This window comes from Puma concolor, chromosome D1 (genome assembly GCF_028749965.1).
Source record: "Puma concolor isolate L17-30 chromosome D1, mPumCon1.1.hap2, whole genome shotgun sequence".
Classification (NCBI taxonomy): Eukaryota; Metazoa; Chordata; class Mammalia; order Carnivora; family Felidae; genus Puma; species Puma concolor.
Window position 1 is genome coordinate 51976187 of NC_141676.1, and position 15113 is coordinate 51991299.

A 15113-nucleotide genomic window follows, 5' to 3' on the forward strand; every position below is an offset into this window, starting at 1 on the left:
ATTTTCTAGGGGCACCTGGGTGGCTCAGTTGGTTGAGCAATTGACCAGCTCAGGTCACGATCTTGTGGTTTGTGAGTTCAAGCCCTAAACTGGGCTCTGTGCTGAAACCCTTGAGCCTGCTTTGGATTCTGTGTCTCTGTCTCTCTCTGCCCCTTCCATACTCATGCTCTGTCTCTCTCTCTCTCAAAAATAAATGAACATTAAAAAAGATTTAAAAAGAAAGAATTGCCTACAGTCATTTTGACATTCATACCTCATCCATCCATTCTTTTTTTTTTTTTTTTTGGTGGGGGTTGGGGGGGCATGTGATAGGGAGAATAACAGACGCCAGAGATACCTACATCCCTAATCCTTGAATACACTGGCAAAAGGGACTCAGCAGATATGATCAAAGTTAAGGACCCTGAGATGAGGAATCATCCTGGATTATTTGGGTGATCATAATCTAATCACATGAATCCTAAAAAACAGAGAAGAGAAGGTTTCCCAGCTATGGTCAGTGAAAATGGGAGAGAGTGCAAACATGCATAATCAAGCAAGTGCACATACTGTGACAACAGAATGGAGGGTAAGAGAAGGCAGTTGGAAAGGACATGGCTCAGGGGAGCCTGAGTGGCTCCGTCCGTTGAGCATCTGACTTCAGCCCGGGTCATGGTTTTGCGGTTCGTGCGTTTGAGCCCTGTGTTGGGCTTTGTGCTGACAGTGTGAAGCCTGCTTTGGATTCTCTGCCTCCCTTTCTCTCTGACCCTCCCTTGCTTATGCACACTCTGTCTCAAAAATAAATATTTAAAAAAATTAAAAATAAAAAAAGGGACATGACTCTCCACTGACAGCTTTCAAGATGGGGGTAGAAAATCACGAGGCCCAGAAAGGAATGCAGTCCTACCAATGCCTTGATTTTAACCCAGGGAGACCCATGTTATTAGACTACTCATCTATAGACCTGTAGGATAATACATTTTGCATTGTTTTAAGTCACTAAGTTTGTGGTCATTTGTTATGGCAGTAGTAGAAAACTAATAAAACTAACTACAAATAAGTACCACCTCAACTCCTTCTCTGAAACTGTTCTAAAGCTTAACAATAACTTCATAATCAACAATTTCAGTAAATTACTTTCAACACTCACTTAAAAAAATTTTTTTAATGTTTATTTTTATTTTTGAGGGACAGAGAGAGACAGCATGAGTGGCAGAGGGGCAGAGGAGAGAGACCCAGAATATGAAGTAGGCTCCAGGCTCTGAGCTGTCAGCACAGAGCCTGACGCGGGGCTCAAACTCACGAGCTGTGAGATCATGGTCTGAGCTGAAGTCAGACGCTCAACTGACTGAGCCACCCAGGTGCCCCTCAAAACTCATCTTAATAGGACTTTTTTGCTGCACCATTATTAACACTCACTTCCTGAAGATTTCTCCTTTCTTAGCTCAAGATACTAATATTTCCTGGGTCTCTGATGTCCTAGATTACTGTTTTCTAGCCTGCTTACCTGGCTTTTCTTCTTCTGTTTAATCCGTTATTTCTTTTTCAAATAAGGACTACTGGATACCAACAATAATGATATCATCACTGTCCCCACTCAATAATTCTTTATCAAATATCTAATCAATTACCTCATGACTTATAAGGTCCACACATTCATATGACTGGTTATACATCTTTTACATTTCTTTTAATTTCTAAATCCCTCTTCCATACCCCTACTTCTCCCTTAAAATTATTTTGTACTAGAAACTAGATTGCCTTGTAGTTTCTCAGAGTTTAGATTTTACTAATGGCATTCCCCTGGTATAATTTAAAATGTTCCCCTCTCCTTTGTATTTCCTGTAATGGGTAGTTAGATCTATGGTAACTATTAAATATTGATGTTCCCCAAGGAAATGTATTTCTCCTACTTCAATTCATACCTGTAAGTTTCCAAATCTTCTCTTTCTGAACACCAAAGCCACACTGTTAACTATGTATTCGTTTATTCATTGTGTATGGCCCATAGAGACCTCAAATTCAACATGCCACATAATTACTGTATAAATCCCCTCCCATAAAATCTGCTACTTATGCTCCATTCATGTAAGGCTGAGCACGGACATTTACATCAAATCTTATCTCATTCACCCCTTATATTCAGCCCATAATTCCTTTAGGTTCAAACTCCTGTTTTCCCAATGCTCCCTCATTCTTTTCTTTTTTTTTTTTTAATGTTTATTTATTTTTGAGAGAGAAAGAGCGTGAGTGAGGGAGGGGCACAGAGCGAGGGAGACACAGAATCTGAAGCAGGATCCAGGCCCCGAGCTGTCAGCACAGAGCCTGATGAGGGGCTTGAACTCACGAACCATGAGGTCATGACCTGAGCCGAAGTCAGACGCTTAACCAACTGAGCCACCCAGGTGCCCCTCAATGCTCCCTCATTCTTTAACACTTCATCTATCTTAACAGATTTTCCAGTTTTCAGAGCCCTCATGTCCTTTACAGAAAAAGTTTATCAACATCTTGTTTAAAGAGCCAGATAGTAAATATTTTGGGTTTTGCAGGCAATAGTTTCTCTGCTATACCTAATCAACCCTGGTCATAGTATGAAAACAACTGTGGCCAAAATGTAAATAAGTGGGCGTGGCTGTGTTCCAAAAAAACTGCCTCCAAAAATATTGGCCTTTGGGCCATAGTTTGCCAACCACTCCCTCAATACTGATATCAAAATTTTTAAGTTTATTTATTTTGAGAGAGAGAGAGAGAGAGGAAATTCCAAGCAGGCTCTATACTCTCAATGTGAAGCCTGACGCTGAGCTTGATCCCACAAACAGTGAGATCATAACCTGAGCCGAAATCAAGAGCTGGATGCTTAAACAACTGAGCCACCCAGGCGCCTGGATATCAAAATATTTTAAAAGGCAAATCGAATCGATTTCCCTACCCAATCTGTGAGATCTCATTCTCTAAAAGCCACGTAAGCAGGCTAGAAAGCTTTCTATTTCCTACAGAATAAAATCCATGCCTCCGGATAAAGTCCTTCATGATCTGGCCCTTGATACCCTCTAGCTTCAGAAAAAAGGAATTTCTTTTCAAATGGAAAGACTCCATTACTTTTCTTTTTAAGGTTCATTTTTTTTTCTTTTTAATTGAGGTATAATTGACACATAATGTCATACAGTTGACCCTTGAACAACACAGGCACCAACCTCCTGAGCAGTTGGAAATCTGTGTATAACTTTTAATTCTCCCAAATTTTAACTACTAACAGCTTACCACTGACAGAGCCATAACAATAAGCCCTGTAACGCATATTTTATGAATGTATTACATTCTGTATTCTTATAATAAAGTAAGCTAGAGAAAAAAAGTTCAAAAAAATCATAAGAAAAATACATTTACAATACTGTCTGTATTTATTAAAAAAAAATCCATGTATAATTGGACCCACACAGTTCAAACCCATGTTGTTCAAGGGTCAACTGTATTAGCTTCAGGTATACAACATCATGATTCAATTATATATATCGCAAAATGATGATAAGAAGTCAGGTCAACATCAGTCACCATATATAAATTTTTTTTCTTATAATGAGAACTCTTAAGATCTAATCTCTTAACAACTTCCAAATATGCAATACAGTATTATCAACTAGTCACTATGCTGTACATTATATCCCCATGACTTATTTATTTTGTACTTGGGAGTTATATTTTATACCTTGTGACCCTCCACCCACTTGGCCCATACCCCACCTCTGGCAACCACCAATCTGTTCTCTGTATCTATGAGCTAATTTTCCTTTTTTTTTTAGATTCCAAGTAAGGGTCAACTATTCTACCACCAACTCTTTACATTCTTACCTTCATCTTTAAGCATTCCAATCACATCCTCTATGAGGGTCACCACTTCCTTGCTGTTCTTTGGATGTTGTAAATTCACCCAAGTCCTAATGTCTTCAGGGAGAATTGTCAGAAATTGTTCCAGCACCAACAGCTCTAGGATTTGTTGCTTTGTATGAACTTCTGGTTTCAGCCACTGAAGACAGAGCTTCCAGAGTTGGCACAGGGCTTCATGAGGCCCAGACACATCCAAATACTGGAAATGTCTGAACTTTTGACGAGAGGCCTCAGAGTCACATGTTTCCATGACTGGGATGGATTCCTGCTGCCAAGACACATGTGCTTTCAGGGCCTCACTTTGTTCATGTAGAGTCAGGCTTTGAGGTTTTGCCATAGCCATCAACTTGTTCAGAGGCTGCATCTTCCCAGACAGAACTCCCACTATAGTTCCAATTTGTTTTACTAGAGGATTCTAATAATTCTTGGGTGAAGCACATGTGTACTATATTTATGCAATGTTTTGAACCAAGTTCTATCTCAATAAGAGAAAAGTTCCAGGAGCTTCAGATACAAAGCCAACATTCTGGTACCTGAGGAAATGAAAAAAAGATACCAATATGACCTATATTTAACGAACATGTTTTAGCATATTGCCAAAAGATAAAATACAAGTAATATTCTTATAATTGTCCAATAAGATAAATATTATGGATTATACTTCCATTCTTGTTTCTTTCTTATAACGAGAAAATATACTGTCCCTTCCCAATCACCCACCAAAAAGAACATAAACACAGACATCACACAAAAAGTGATAAATGAGACAGTCCTTAAAAAAAAAAAAAAAACCTCACAATTTAATTGCAATTAGGTTTCTCCTGTATCAGGTGACAACACATTTTTGCTTTAAAATTAAGCAAAACAAATATTCAGAAGGATATTTAGGTTATTAAGGCTTTATACTAGAAAAGCCTAAAAAATCTCTTTCTAAATTCTCAATAAATATCAGTAAGGTTATATAAAATGAGTAGAACAGAACACACCACTAGAACTTAAGAAACAATTATTTAAAAAATAAGAGAATAGGGGCGCCTGGGTGGCTCAGTTGGTTAAGAGTCCGACTTCGGCTCAGGTCATGATCTCATGGTTTGTGGGTTCGAGCCCCACATCAGGCTCCGTGCTGACAGCTCAAAGCCCGGAGCCTACTTCAGATTCTGCGTCTCCTTCTCTCTGCCCCTCCCCCACTCCTGCTCTCTCTCAATCTTTCAAAAAAAAAATTAATTAATTTTAAAAAAAGGAGAATAAATAGGAGTCATTCATTGTTGGGGGTAAGTCAAAAAGTACATTCCAATAATACAAATACAGACACACAGATCAATGGATAGAGAGCCAAGGAACAAATCTACACCTCTATGTTCAATTCACCTATGAGAAAGCAGGCAAGAATACACAATGGGGAAAGGATAGTCTTTTCAATAAGTGGTGTTGGAAAACTGGACAGCTACATGCAAAAGAATGAAACTGGACAACTTTCTTACATCATATAAAAAAATAAACTCAACATGGATTAAAGATCTAAATATGAGACCTGAAGCCATAAAACTCCCAAAAGAAACATAGGTAGTTAATCTTTTGGACATCAGTGTTAGCAATGTATTTATGAATATGTCTCCTTAGGCAAGAGAAACAAAAACAAAAATAAGCTACTGGGACTATAACAAAATAAAAAAGCTTTTGTACAGTAAAGGAAACCATCAACAAAATAAAAAAGCAACCTACTGAATGAGAGAACATATTTGAAAATGACATCACTGATAAAGGGTTAATATCCAAAATATATAAAGAAATTATACAATTCAACATACACATATACACACAAACACACAAATAATTCAATTAAAAAATAGGCAGAGAACCTAAACAGACATTTTCCCAGAAAAGATACACAGATGGCCAACAGGTACATGAAAAGATGCTCATCAGGAAATGCAAATTAAAACCACAAGGGGGTATCATTTCACACCTGTCAGAAAATGGCTAATATCAAAAAAACAAGAAATAACAAGTGTTGGTATGAATGTAGAGAAAAGGGAACCTTATGCACTGCTGGTGGGAATGTCAATTGGTGCAATCACTGTGGAAAACAGTAAGGAGGTTCCTCAAAAAATTAAAAATAGAAATACCATATGATCCAGTAATTTCACTACTGGGTATTTAGCCAAAGAAAATGAAAACACTAATTTGAAAAGATATATGCACCCCTATGTTTACCGAATTATTTACAATAGCCAAGATATGGAAGCAACCCAAGTGTCCATCCATAGATGAATGGATAAAGAAGATGTAGTGTGTGTGTACATATGTGTGTATGTGTCTATATATGTATATACACATACACATATATATAAATGGAATATTACTTAGCCATAAAAGGAGGTGATTTTGCTATTTGCAACAACATGGATGGATCTAGAGGGTATTATGCTAAGTGAAATAAGTCAAACAAAAATGAATTCCTTATGACTTCACTTATATGTGGAATCTAAAAACCAAAACAAATGAACAAATAAACAAATCAAACAGACTCTTAAATATAGAGAACTGGTGGTTGCCAGAGTGGAGGTGGGTGGTGGGGGGGGGGGGGGGATCAGCAAAATAAAGGGGATTAGGAAGTACAAACTTCCATTTTGAAATAAATAAGTCACGGAGATGAAAAGTACAGCACAGGGAATATAGGCAATAATATTGTAATAATGTATGGTGACAAACAGTGACTACACTTATTGTAGTGAGCATTTTAAGTACTATATGGAACTGTGGAATCAATATGTTATCCACCTGAAACTAATACAACATTGTAGGCCAATTTTACTTCAATTAAAAAAAGAGTGCATTCCCAGACTAAAATGATTAGAAGTTTTCACTTGTTAGGACTCATTATCGGCCAGTCTGCAATGTCCACCAGGGAAGTAATAGGCTCAGCTAAATATTTAGACTCACATGACTACCGTGGGCCATATTTGGCACTAGTTGTTCAGAAGGTCTCTGGACAGAAAACACAGCTTGCTAGCCGAGTAACTGGCATTGTTCTTCAGTGGGAGTCCTCACAGAGTATAGCTCAAGTCAAGAGATCTACATAGGTTGTGCAGAAAGCACATTGACTTAAAGCCTTCCCACAAGAGCCAGAGTCTTTTGTAACAACTCTATGAGCACAGCACTCAGGGTTCCCCAAAGAACTTCCCCCATTATGAGAATCATCACATTCAGGGAAGTTCAGATACAGCTTTCTACCTGATTTACAATTCTCCCAGTCTGAATGCAATTGAACTTTCAGGGTTCATTTTTTTTTTAATATAATTTATTGTCAAATTGGTTTCCATACAACACCCAGTGCTCATCCCAACAAGTGCCCTCCTCCATGTCAGGGTTCATTTTTTACTATATACCTCTAAGCCAGTGGTTTTCAGGGGCAATTTGGTACCAGGGGAAATCTGACAATTCTGGAGACAGTTTTGGTTATCACAATTGGGGGCTCTTACTGGCATCGGGTCAGAGAAGCCCAGGGATCCTGCTAAACATCCTACAATGCGTAAGATGGTGCTCAATAACAAAGAATTATCCAGCCTAAAAGGTCACTAATTCCAAGGTAAAGAAATCCCTGCTATAGAAAATATATAGTGACAAAGAGTACATACTTTGGAGTCATACTGACAGGAGGTTAAATAGCAGCTGTACTAGTAACTACACGTATTAAGCAAATTAGTTAACCAAAACCTGAATTTTCTCAATTGTAACATGGATATAATAATATCTATCTGACTGAATTACAGTGATTAAAAGAACTCTCATCCACTTCTTGGAAGATAATAAACACTCGATACCCATTTTGTTGAGAGTTTTTATCATAAATGGATGTTGAATTTTGTCAAATGCTTTTTCTGCATCCACTGAAATCATATGATTTTTATTATTCATTTTCTCAATGTGATGTATCACACTGACTGATTTGCAGACATTGCAAATCATTTATCTGGTAAGAGATTAATATCCAAAGTATATCAGGAATTCATACAACTTTATAACAAAAGAAAATTAGACTTGAAAATAGGCAGAAGATTTGAACATTTTTCCAGAGAAGACACTTGAACATTTTTCCAAAGAAGACATACAGATGGCCAGCAGATACATGAAAAACGCTCAGCAGCATTAATCATCAGGTAAATGCAAATCAAAAGCACACTGAAGTATCACCCCACACATTTTGAAGGATTATTTCCAAAAAGAGAAGACATACCAAGTGTTAGTGAGGATGTGAAGAAAAGGAAACCCTTGTTCATTGTTGGTGGCAGTGTCAATCAGTGAATCCACTGTGGAAAACAGTATGGACATTCCTTAAAAAGTTAAAATAGAACTATTGTATGATCCAGCAATTCCATTTCTGGATATTTATCCAATAAAAATGAAAACACTAACTGGGAAAGATATATGCACCCTCATATTCATTGCAGTACTGTTTACAATAGCCAGGACATGAAAATTACCTAAGTGTCCATCAACAGATCAATGGATAATGAAATTGTGTGCATGCATGGGCATGTGTGTGTATATACATATAGGAATATTATTCAGCCATAAAAAGAATTAAAATCTTACCATTTGAAACAAATGGATGTACCTTGAGGGCAATATGCTAAGTGAAATAAAGTCAGACAAAATACCGTATGATCTCTCTCATGTGTGTAACCTTAAAAACAACAACAAAAAACAAAATTGGTAGTTGCCAGAGGAGAAGGGTGGTAGGTGGGAGAAATGGGTATAAGGGGCCAAAGATTAAATTTAAAAAAGCCTGAAGCAATGGGCAAAATATCAATGTTCAATACTTTCCATTGTGTTTTTAAAAAAAATATTTAGAGAAAGAGAGTGCGCGCACACACGCAACCCCAGGAGTAGCAGAGAGAGGAGGACAGAAGATCCAAAGCGGACTCCATGCTGACAGCAGCCAGCTGCGAGCCCAATGTGGGGCTTGAACTCATGAACCACAAGATCATGACCTGAGCTGAAGTTGCACACTCAACCAACTGAGCCACGCAGGCGCCCCTCCATGTGTCTTATTGCAACCATATAATAACCACTTAAAAAAAAAACAAAACACAACACTCAGTAGATTTTCATATATACGTGTGTACGTCTGCTTGTTAGCAGATCTTACAGACTGGCCAAAAGTTAGTTCACAAAAGTATTTCCTGACCTCATCTATTGGCAATGTCTACCTGAAAGATTATTCAACATTCAAATAAAGATTAGTATATGGAGCAAAAGAACAATATAGAGAGGCCTATGAAAAGAGAGTGCAGAAGGAAAAATGCACAATGCTCAAAAAAGTCAAGGCAAGAAAACATTTTAGAACACGTACTGACTTTCTGAAGAAAAAAAACAAGTTTGGAAATGAGTGGAATCTGTAAGACTGAAGGCAAAAGAAAATACACAATAGCACTGTACTCTAGTTGATAAAGTTCTTTCCTATGGAGATATACATTAACAATTCTGATACATTATGCATGTATATCGGAATTGAACAATAAGTACATGCACTGCAGATTGTGAGAAGCAGCTTTCTTAATGTTTGAGTAGGAGTTTTCAGATGATCAAAGGAAAGAAGCTAGAATGGCTCAAGTGGTAATGAATTAGAGTTGGAGATATCAATATGAACTTCTATGTAGCTTAATATAAAGGTGGTTACATGCAGAAATATTTATAGATATTTGTATATACAGGGATTAGTATGCATGCATATATTTCCTAGCTCTGTCAGCTGAGTTGGCCTAGAAGCAAGGACATCCCAGGACCAACAATAACACTTAGCTCCCAGGTCTCAGTTTCTAATACCATACTTCAATAAAAGGAACCAGGGCTCCACGGAAAAATGGCTGATTTTAAAACTGGAGAAAAAAAATATACAAGAGGTGGAGCATCTTGAAGTACGAGAAACTAAACAAAAGCTCAAAAACAAAAACACATTTACTGGGGCACATCAAAAGCACACTGGAGCCAAGCGAAAGAGCTCCCAATGGCCAAAGCTGGAACAATATTAGTAATAAATAATCTAACTATAAAATTAATGCCCATAGGCTATATTAATACAGATGACTGACTCAATCAATAAATGGGGTAGAACAGACAAATCTCCCAAATAATTTGTGTAGATATTCAGCCCTCTAGGAGGTACAGAACTCTCTATCCCTGGAGTTTGGACTCTGCATAGTGAATTTCTCACAAAAAAGTATATATAGGAAAAAGGAAAAAGAGTAAATTTATAATGGAGAAACCTAAAATATATACCTAAACAAGTGACCTAAGTTAACACCAATAATGACAGGTCATGTTGACAGTATGTACCTTTGAGATGATGTGGTAGAAATAGCACTTTGTCTCTGATTTTCCTTCTCTAAACCCATAACACCAGTCTAATCATGAGAAGGATTCTAACAGACAAATTCTACTAGATGGTCTTCCTATAAAATACCTGACCAGTACTCCTCAAATCTGTAAAGGTCATTAAAAACAAATCTCAGAAACTGTCCCAGCCAAGAGGAGCCTCAGGAGATATGATGACTAAATGTACTGTGGCATCCCAGATGGGATCCTGATCAGAAGGACATTAGGTAAAAATTAAAGAAGTATGAATAAAGTATGGACTTCAGTTAACATATATATTTCACTGACTGTAACAAATGTACCATATTAATTTGTTACTAATAGGGGATATGGGTATGGGGTGTATGGGAACTCTCTGTACTATATTCTCAAATTCAGTTAAGTAAGGTTTTACTTTGAAAAGTCAACACCCACATTAAAAGCCTTAGTTCTCCTCAGACGGTTTATTCAATTTATTTAGGAAAGAACTTTTTGTGGGAGGAAGGCACTGAAGCTGAACTGCCTCTTTATATAAGTGGGAAGGGAAATGGGAAGTTAGGGAGATGACTGAAATAGATGTTACACTTGATTCCTATGTTCTATTTGATTCTCACTCCCACACTGTTGGAACTGCTTATGAAACAAATAGGCAGTTTCCACCTCCACTGTGGTTACCTCATAGTACATTCTAAGTTGTGGCCTTTTCTACATTGTTTCTTAAAACTATGTTTCTCTCCACTCCCCATCTTGTAAATTTTTTTTTTTTTACATTTTTATTTATTTTTGAGACACAGAGCACAAGTGGGGGAGGGGCAGAGAGAGAATGAGACACAGAATACGAAGCAGGCTCCAGGCTCTGAGCTGTCAGCACAGAGCCCGATGTGGGGCTTGAACTCACAAACTGTGAGATCGTGACCTGAGCCGAAGTCGAACGCTTAACCGACTGAGCCACCCAGAACCCCCTCCACTCTCCACCTGGTAAGGATGTACTGACACCATTTATATGCTCCTTAGTACCCCTTTCCATGTCTGCCAGACACAGGGCAAAGTGGATCAACTGAAGGAAGAATATTTGAGACCCAACACAAACCTTCTCTAAAGCTTAAGGAAAGCACAGGTTCATTAAAAAACAAAAGAAAGTTTCAAAGTGCTTAAGAGGTATCACGGAGTCCCAGCAAAAGACTAAACTATATGCCCAGATACTTTTTTAATTAACATAAAGGGAGAAAGCAAGGGTGAGGGTTGGAGGTGAGGGAGGTGAGCAGTTCACAGGCAAAATGTTAAAAAATAAAACGAAACACCAAGGAAGCACTAAATTAAAAAATTAAAGGTGGAAAGAATGACAAGGATATCCACTATAATGGTAAATGTACTGGGTAAAAATTTTCACTATATAAACACTCAAGAGACATGGAAAACAAAAGAACTGCAAAGTTACAAATAAAGGGATTAAAAACCTAACAAGCAAATGTAAACAGTACACAGGGATAAAATGAATTAAAAAGCCCACAGGGCACCTGGATGGCTCAGTTGGTTAAGCCTCTGACTCGGTTCCAGCTCAGATCATGATCTCACAGTTCGTGAGTTCAATCCCTGCATCAGGGACCACACCCATGGTGCGGGGCCTGCTTGGGATTTTCTGTCTCTCTCCCTCTCTGCCCCTCCATGGAGCACTCCCATGTGTGTCCTCTCACTCTCTCTCAAAATAAATAATTAAAAACTTAAAAAAAAAAAGCACAAGTGTATTAAAGTAGACAAAAAGGAAACTTTAAATGAAGGTACAACTTATAATGAAATACGACTTATTAAATGTACCAAATAATGTAACTGGAATATGTTTATGGCAAAATCCTCAGAAAACAAAAGATGAAATCAACAAGGACACAACAAATAAATCCTTAGCAAATAAGCTATATCCTTAACAGATAAACTAAACCCTTAATCCTTAACTAAAATTAAGTAATAATATAGTAGATATGAAAAATGTGCTTAGTGTGATGTAATGTAGTTTCTATTCAAGCACTTATGAAAATGTTTACAAAAGCTACTATGTATGAGGCTACAAAAAAACTCAAATAAAAAGTATCTACCAGTGAACAGACTACATTTATCATCAGAATGAAAACTACAATTTGACACAAAAAACATTCTCAACTAATTTGAAATTTAAACTTTGTTTCTAAAATACACCTCAAAAGACAAAAACAATGGACATCAAAATCTATAGAGCACGGGTTCAAGCTCCACTGTTAGGCAATGTCAAAGACTTACATATGTAATTAAACAATAATGAGATAAACATTCAACTCTGAGAAAAAGCAACAAAATATACTGGGAATTTATAGGTTAAGTATATAAATTAATAAATTACTCGGTATCAATAATTATAGAGCTAGAAGGACAGAGATGTTCAGGACGACATGCTTGCATTTAAGATTTCAAAAAGGGAACAGTTTGGGTGACAGAACGTCCAAGGTATGACTGTGACTGCGAGAAGCTTAAGTGGTCTGTAAGCGATGAACACGGGAATAAACAAAGTCAAGAACTGAAGTTTAAGCTCTAGTACTAACAGACGTCTTTCAGGACGATGGTGGCAGTCAGAATGAAGCGTTAACTGTGAGCCACTACCACTGGAAGGGAGGGCTCAATAAGGCGCAGGTGACAGGAATCTGGGGCGTTAAACAAGCAGGTGACACAGGTTCAAAGGATTTTATAGCATTGAGGAAAAATGGAACAGGGGCCAATTATGTGGGCAAGGTAGCATCTGTCGGTGAAGAGGGTTGTTTTAAACCTCATAGGTAGAGCAGAAGCTTGAGTTGAAAACAGCCTTGGAGATTAGCGCAGGTAGAGGAGCAGAAAGCAGTTTGCAAATGAAGCGTCTGAAATTTGAAAGACGCCTTGAAGTTTAACTGTTTGGAGGAGTAACAAGGAATGACTGGGAAAAAAGGCAAGTTGCAATGAATGTTTCCCTATTTTCTTTTCCAGCTGATGGATCCAGTCACACTTGGTATTTCCACGAGGAATCAATACCAGTCATTCCCGAACCCACTAATGAAGATACTTTCCCCAGGTCAAGTGCCTGCAGATTGCCCCCGTTACAGAGTGGAAGAGAGGGCTGCACTAAACGCTGCTCAGGCTTGCTCTCCCACGCACCGATTTCCTTCCGCAGCCCGCGCCTTCCCCGCCACTGGTGACCCCTCCAGGTGGTCCCGCAGAGACTGCGGGGCGCGGCGCCGGAATCCTCTTAACTGCGCACAAGCCGACGCCCTCCAGCGGGATTCCCAATTCCGCGCACCCGCGTCCTCGTCGCCCGCTGACCCCGGCGATACCTGCGGGCACACCTCCCAGCCGGCACTCTGTTCACTCACACCCAGGCGCCAGTTCCGACAGGAGCCACGGAGGTCTCTGGCCTCGCGGGCGGAAAGAGGCGGTGTGGGTAATCACGCCGGAACTAAGAAGCCGTGACCACACCCGCCTATTAAACGCCAACGCCGCCGCCCCTCTGGGTCTCCTAAAGGCCAAGGCGAGCCTCGGGCGCACGCACGCGCACAGGCCCTAGGAGGAGCCCCCAGCGGCCCCTGCGTCCTCAGTCTGCGGAGTAGACTGGGGGCTTCTCCCAGTCCCGCCCCCTTCCTCAGCCCCGCCCCCTCAGTAGACTTTCGTCCAACCCCAGGGCCACGAACGAATGGATGCGGGCTTCCGGTAGGGTGGAGGCGAGGGTAAGGCGCAGGGAGAATGGCATCTCAAACATTCTTTGCTTCCCCCATCCCATCCCGGAAAAGTGTCCAAAATCTTCCTCACCTTTTCCGTGCCCCCCCCCACCCCACTTGAGTGGAACCAAAAAATGTGACAGAATTTTGAAAGGATACCAATTTGTATATAACATGATTTTCACTGATTTTATTGATTCACTCATTCATTCATTCTGTTTTGCAACCAAGTAAAAAGTCTCGTGGAAGATCATGAGTTCAGTTTTGGCTGAGTTGAGTTTGAGATACTTTGTGACATCCAAGAAGCAATGTCAAATAGGCATACGGATCAAGGAGTCTGGAGACCTTAGAGGTGTCTGGGGCCAGCGGTGTAAAATTTGTGTCAATTCTGGGTAGATGATAGTTGATACTATGAGTGAGGATGACATTGTAGAAAGAACAAAAAAGAGAAAATACTAAAATGAAAGGGCCCAGGATTGAGCCCCAAAGGAAGAACTCAAAATAGTAAATCAGGGAGAGCCTCCCAGAAAAGGAGCTTTACATCTAGAGCACGAATTGACCAAAATAAAACAAAAGGGGAATTAGATATTTTTTTTGCCAACCTCCTCTGTGCTCACTACTATCATAAGCAAATTATAAATATCATCTCACTCATCACCATGACACTATAAGGTAGACATTATCATTCCCCAATCTGTTGAAACTAAAATCTGGCAAAGCTAAGCTCCAAGCTCAGAACACTTCATATTTGCATCACTGCTATTCACTCAATGTTTCAATACTTAGAGAGCCATTAGTAAGTTTTGACAGAATTGTGGAATGACATTTTCCAAGATTGGGGGTATGGTGTGTGTTATGAATTGTTTGCAATGAGGCTGATCTTTATGAAAGTCACATTAAATTAGCTAGGCAAAATCAAAATTTTAACTTGTAAGTGTTGCCAGTAAATAGGCTCGAATATGATCTATAGCTGATTAAAGAGCAGAGAAATGGAAAAAGCACAAAGTAGGAAGAAGAAGGACCAGCCTTTCTCCTCTCATACCTTTCATAGATATGAGGTTTCTGGCCACTTACCTTCAGAGGTCCACAGAAACACTGACACTGCTCTCTAATTGAATAGGGTAATTTTCAGGTTGCAGTCACCTCACTAAAGGTTTTTTTTTAGTTTATTTTTTAAAGTTT

At 39.0% G+C, this 15113-nt stretch overlaps 1 protein-coding gene across 1 annotated transcript in view; it reads right to left on the reverse strand.

Annotated features, from left to right (window-relative positions):
• ZNF215 (zinc finger protein 215) overlaps window positions 1–13814 on the reverse strand; it is a 30735-nt gene extending 16921 nt beyond the window's left edge. Inside the window, exons 1-2 of the mRNA XM_025929027.2 lie at window positions 13551–13814; window positions 3829–4397 (exon numbers count right to left, since the gene is read on the reverse strand). Coding sequence (XP_025784812.1) covers window positions 3829–4228 — 400 coding nt within the window. The 5' untranslated portion in view covers window positions 4229–4397; window positions 13551–13814. The remainder of the gene's footprint in view (window positions 1–3828; window positions 4398–13550) is intronic.
• Between the last annotated feature and the right edge of the window lie 1299 nt (window positions 13815–15113).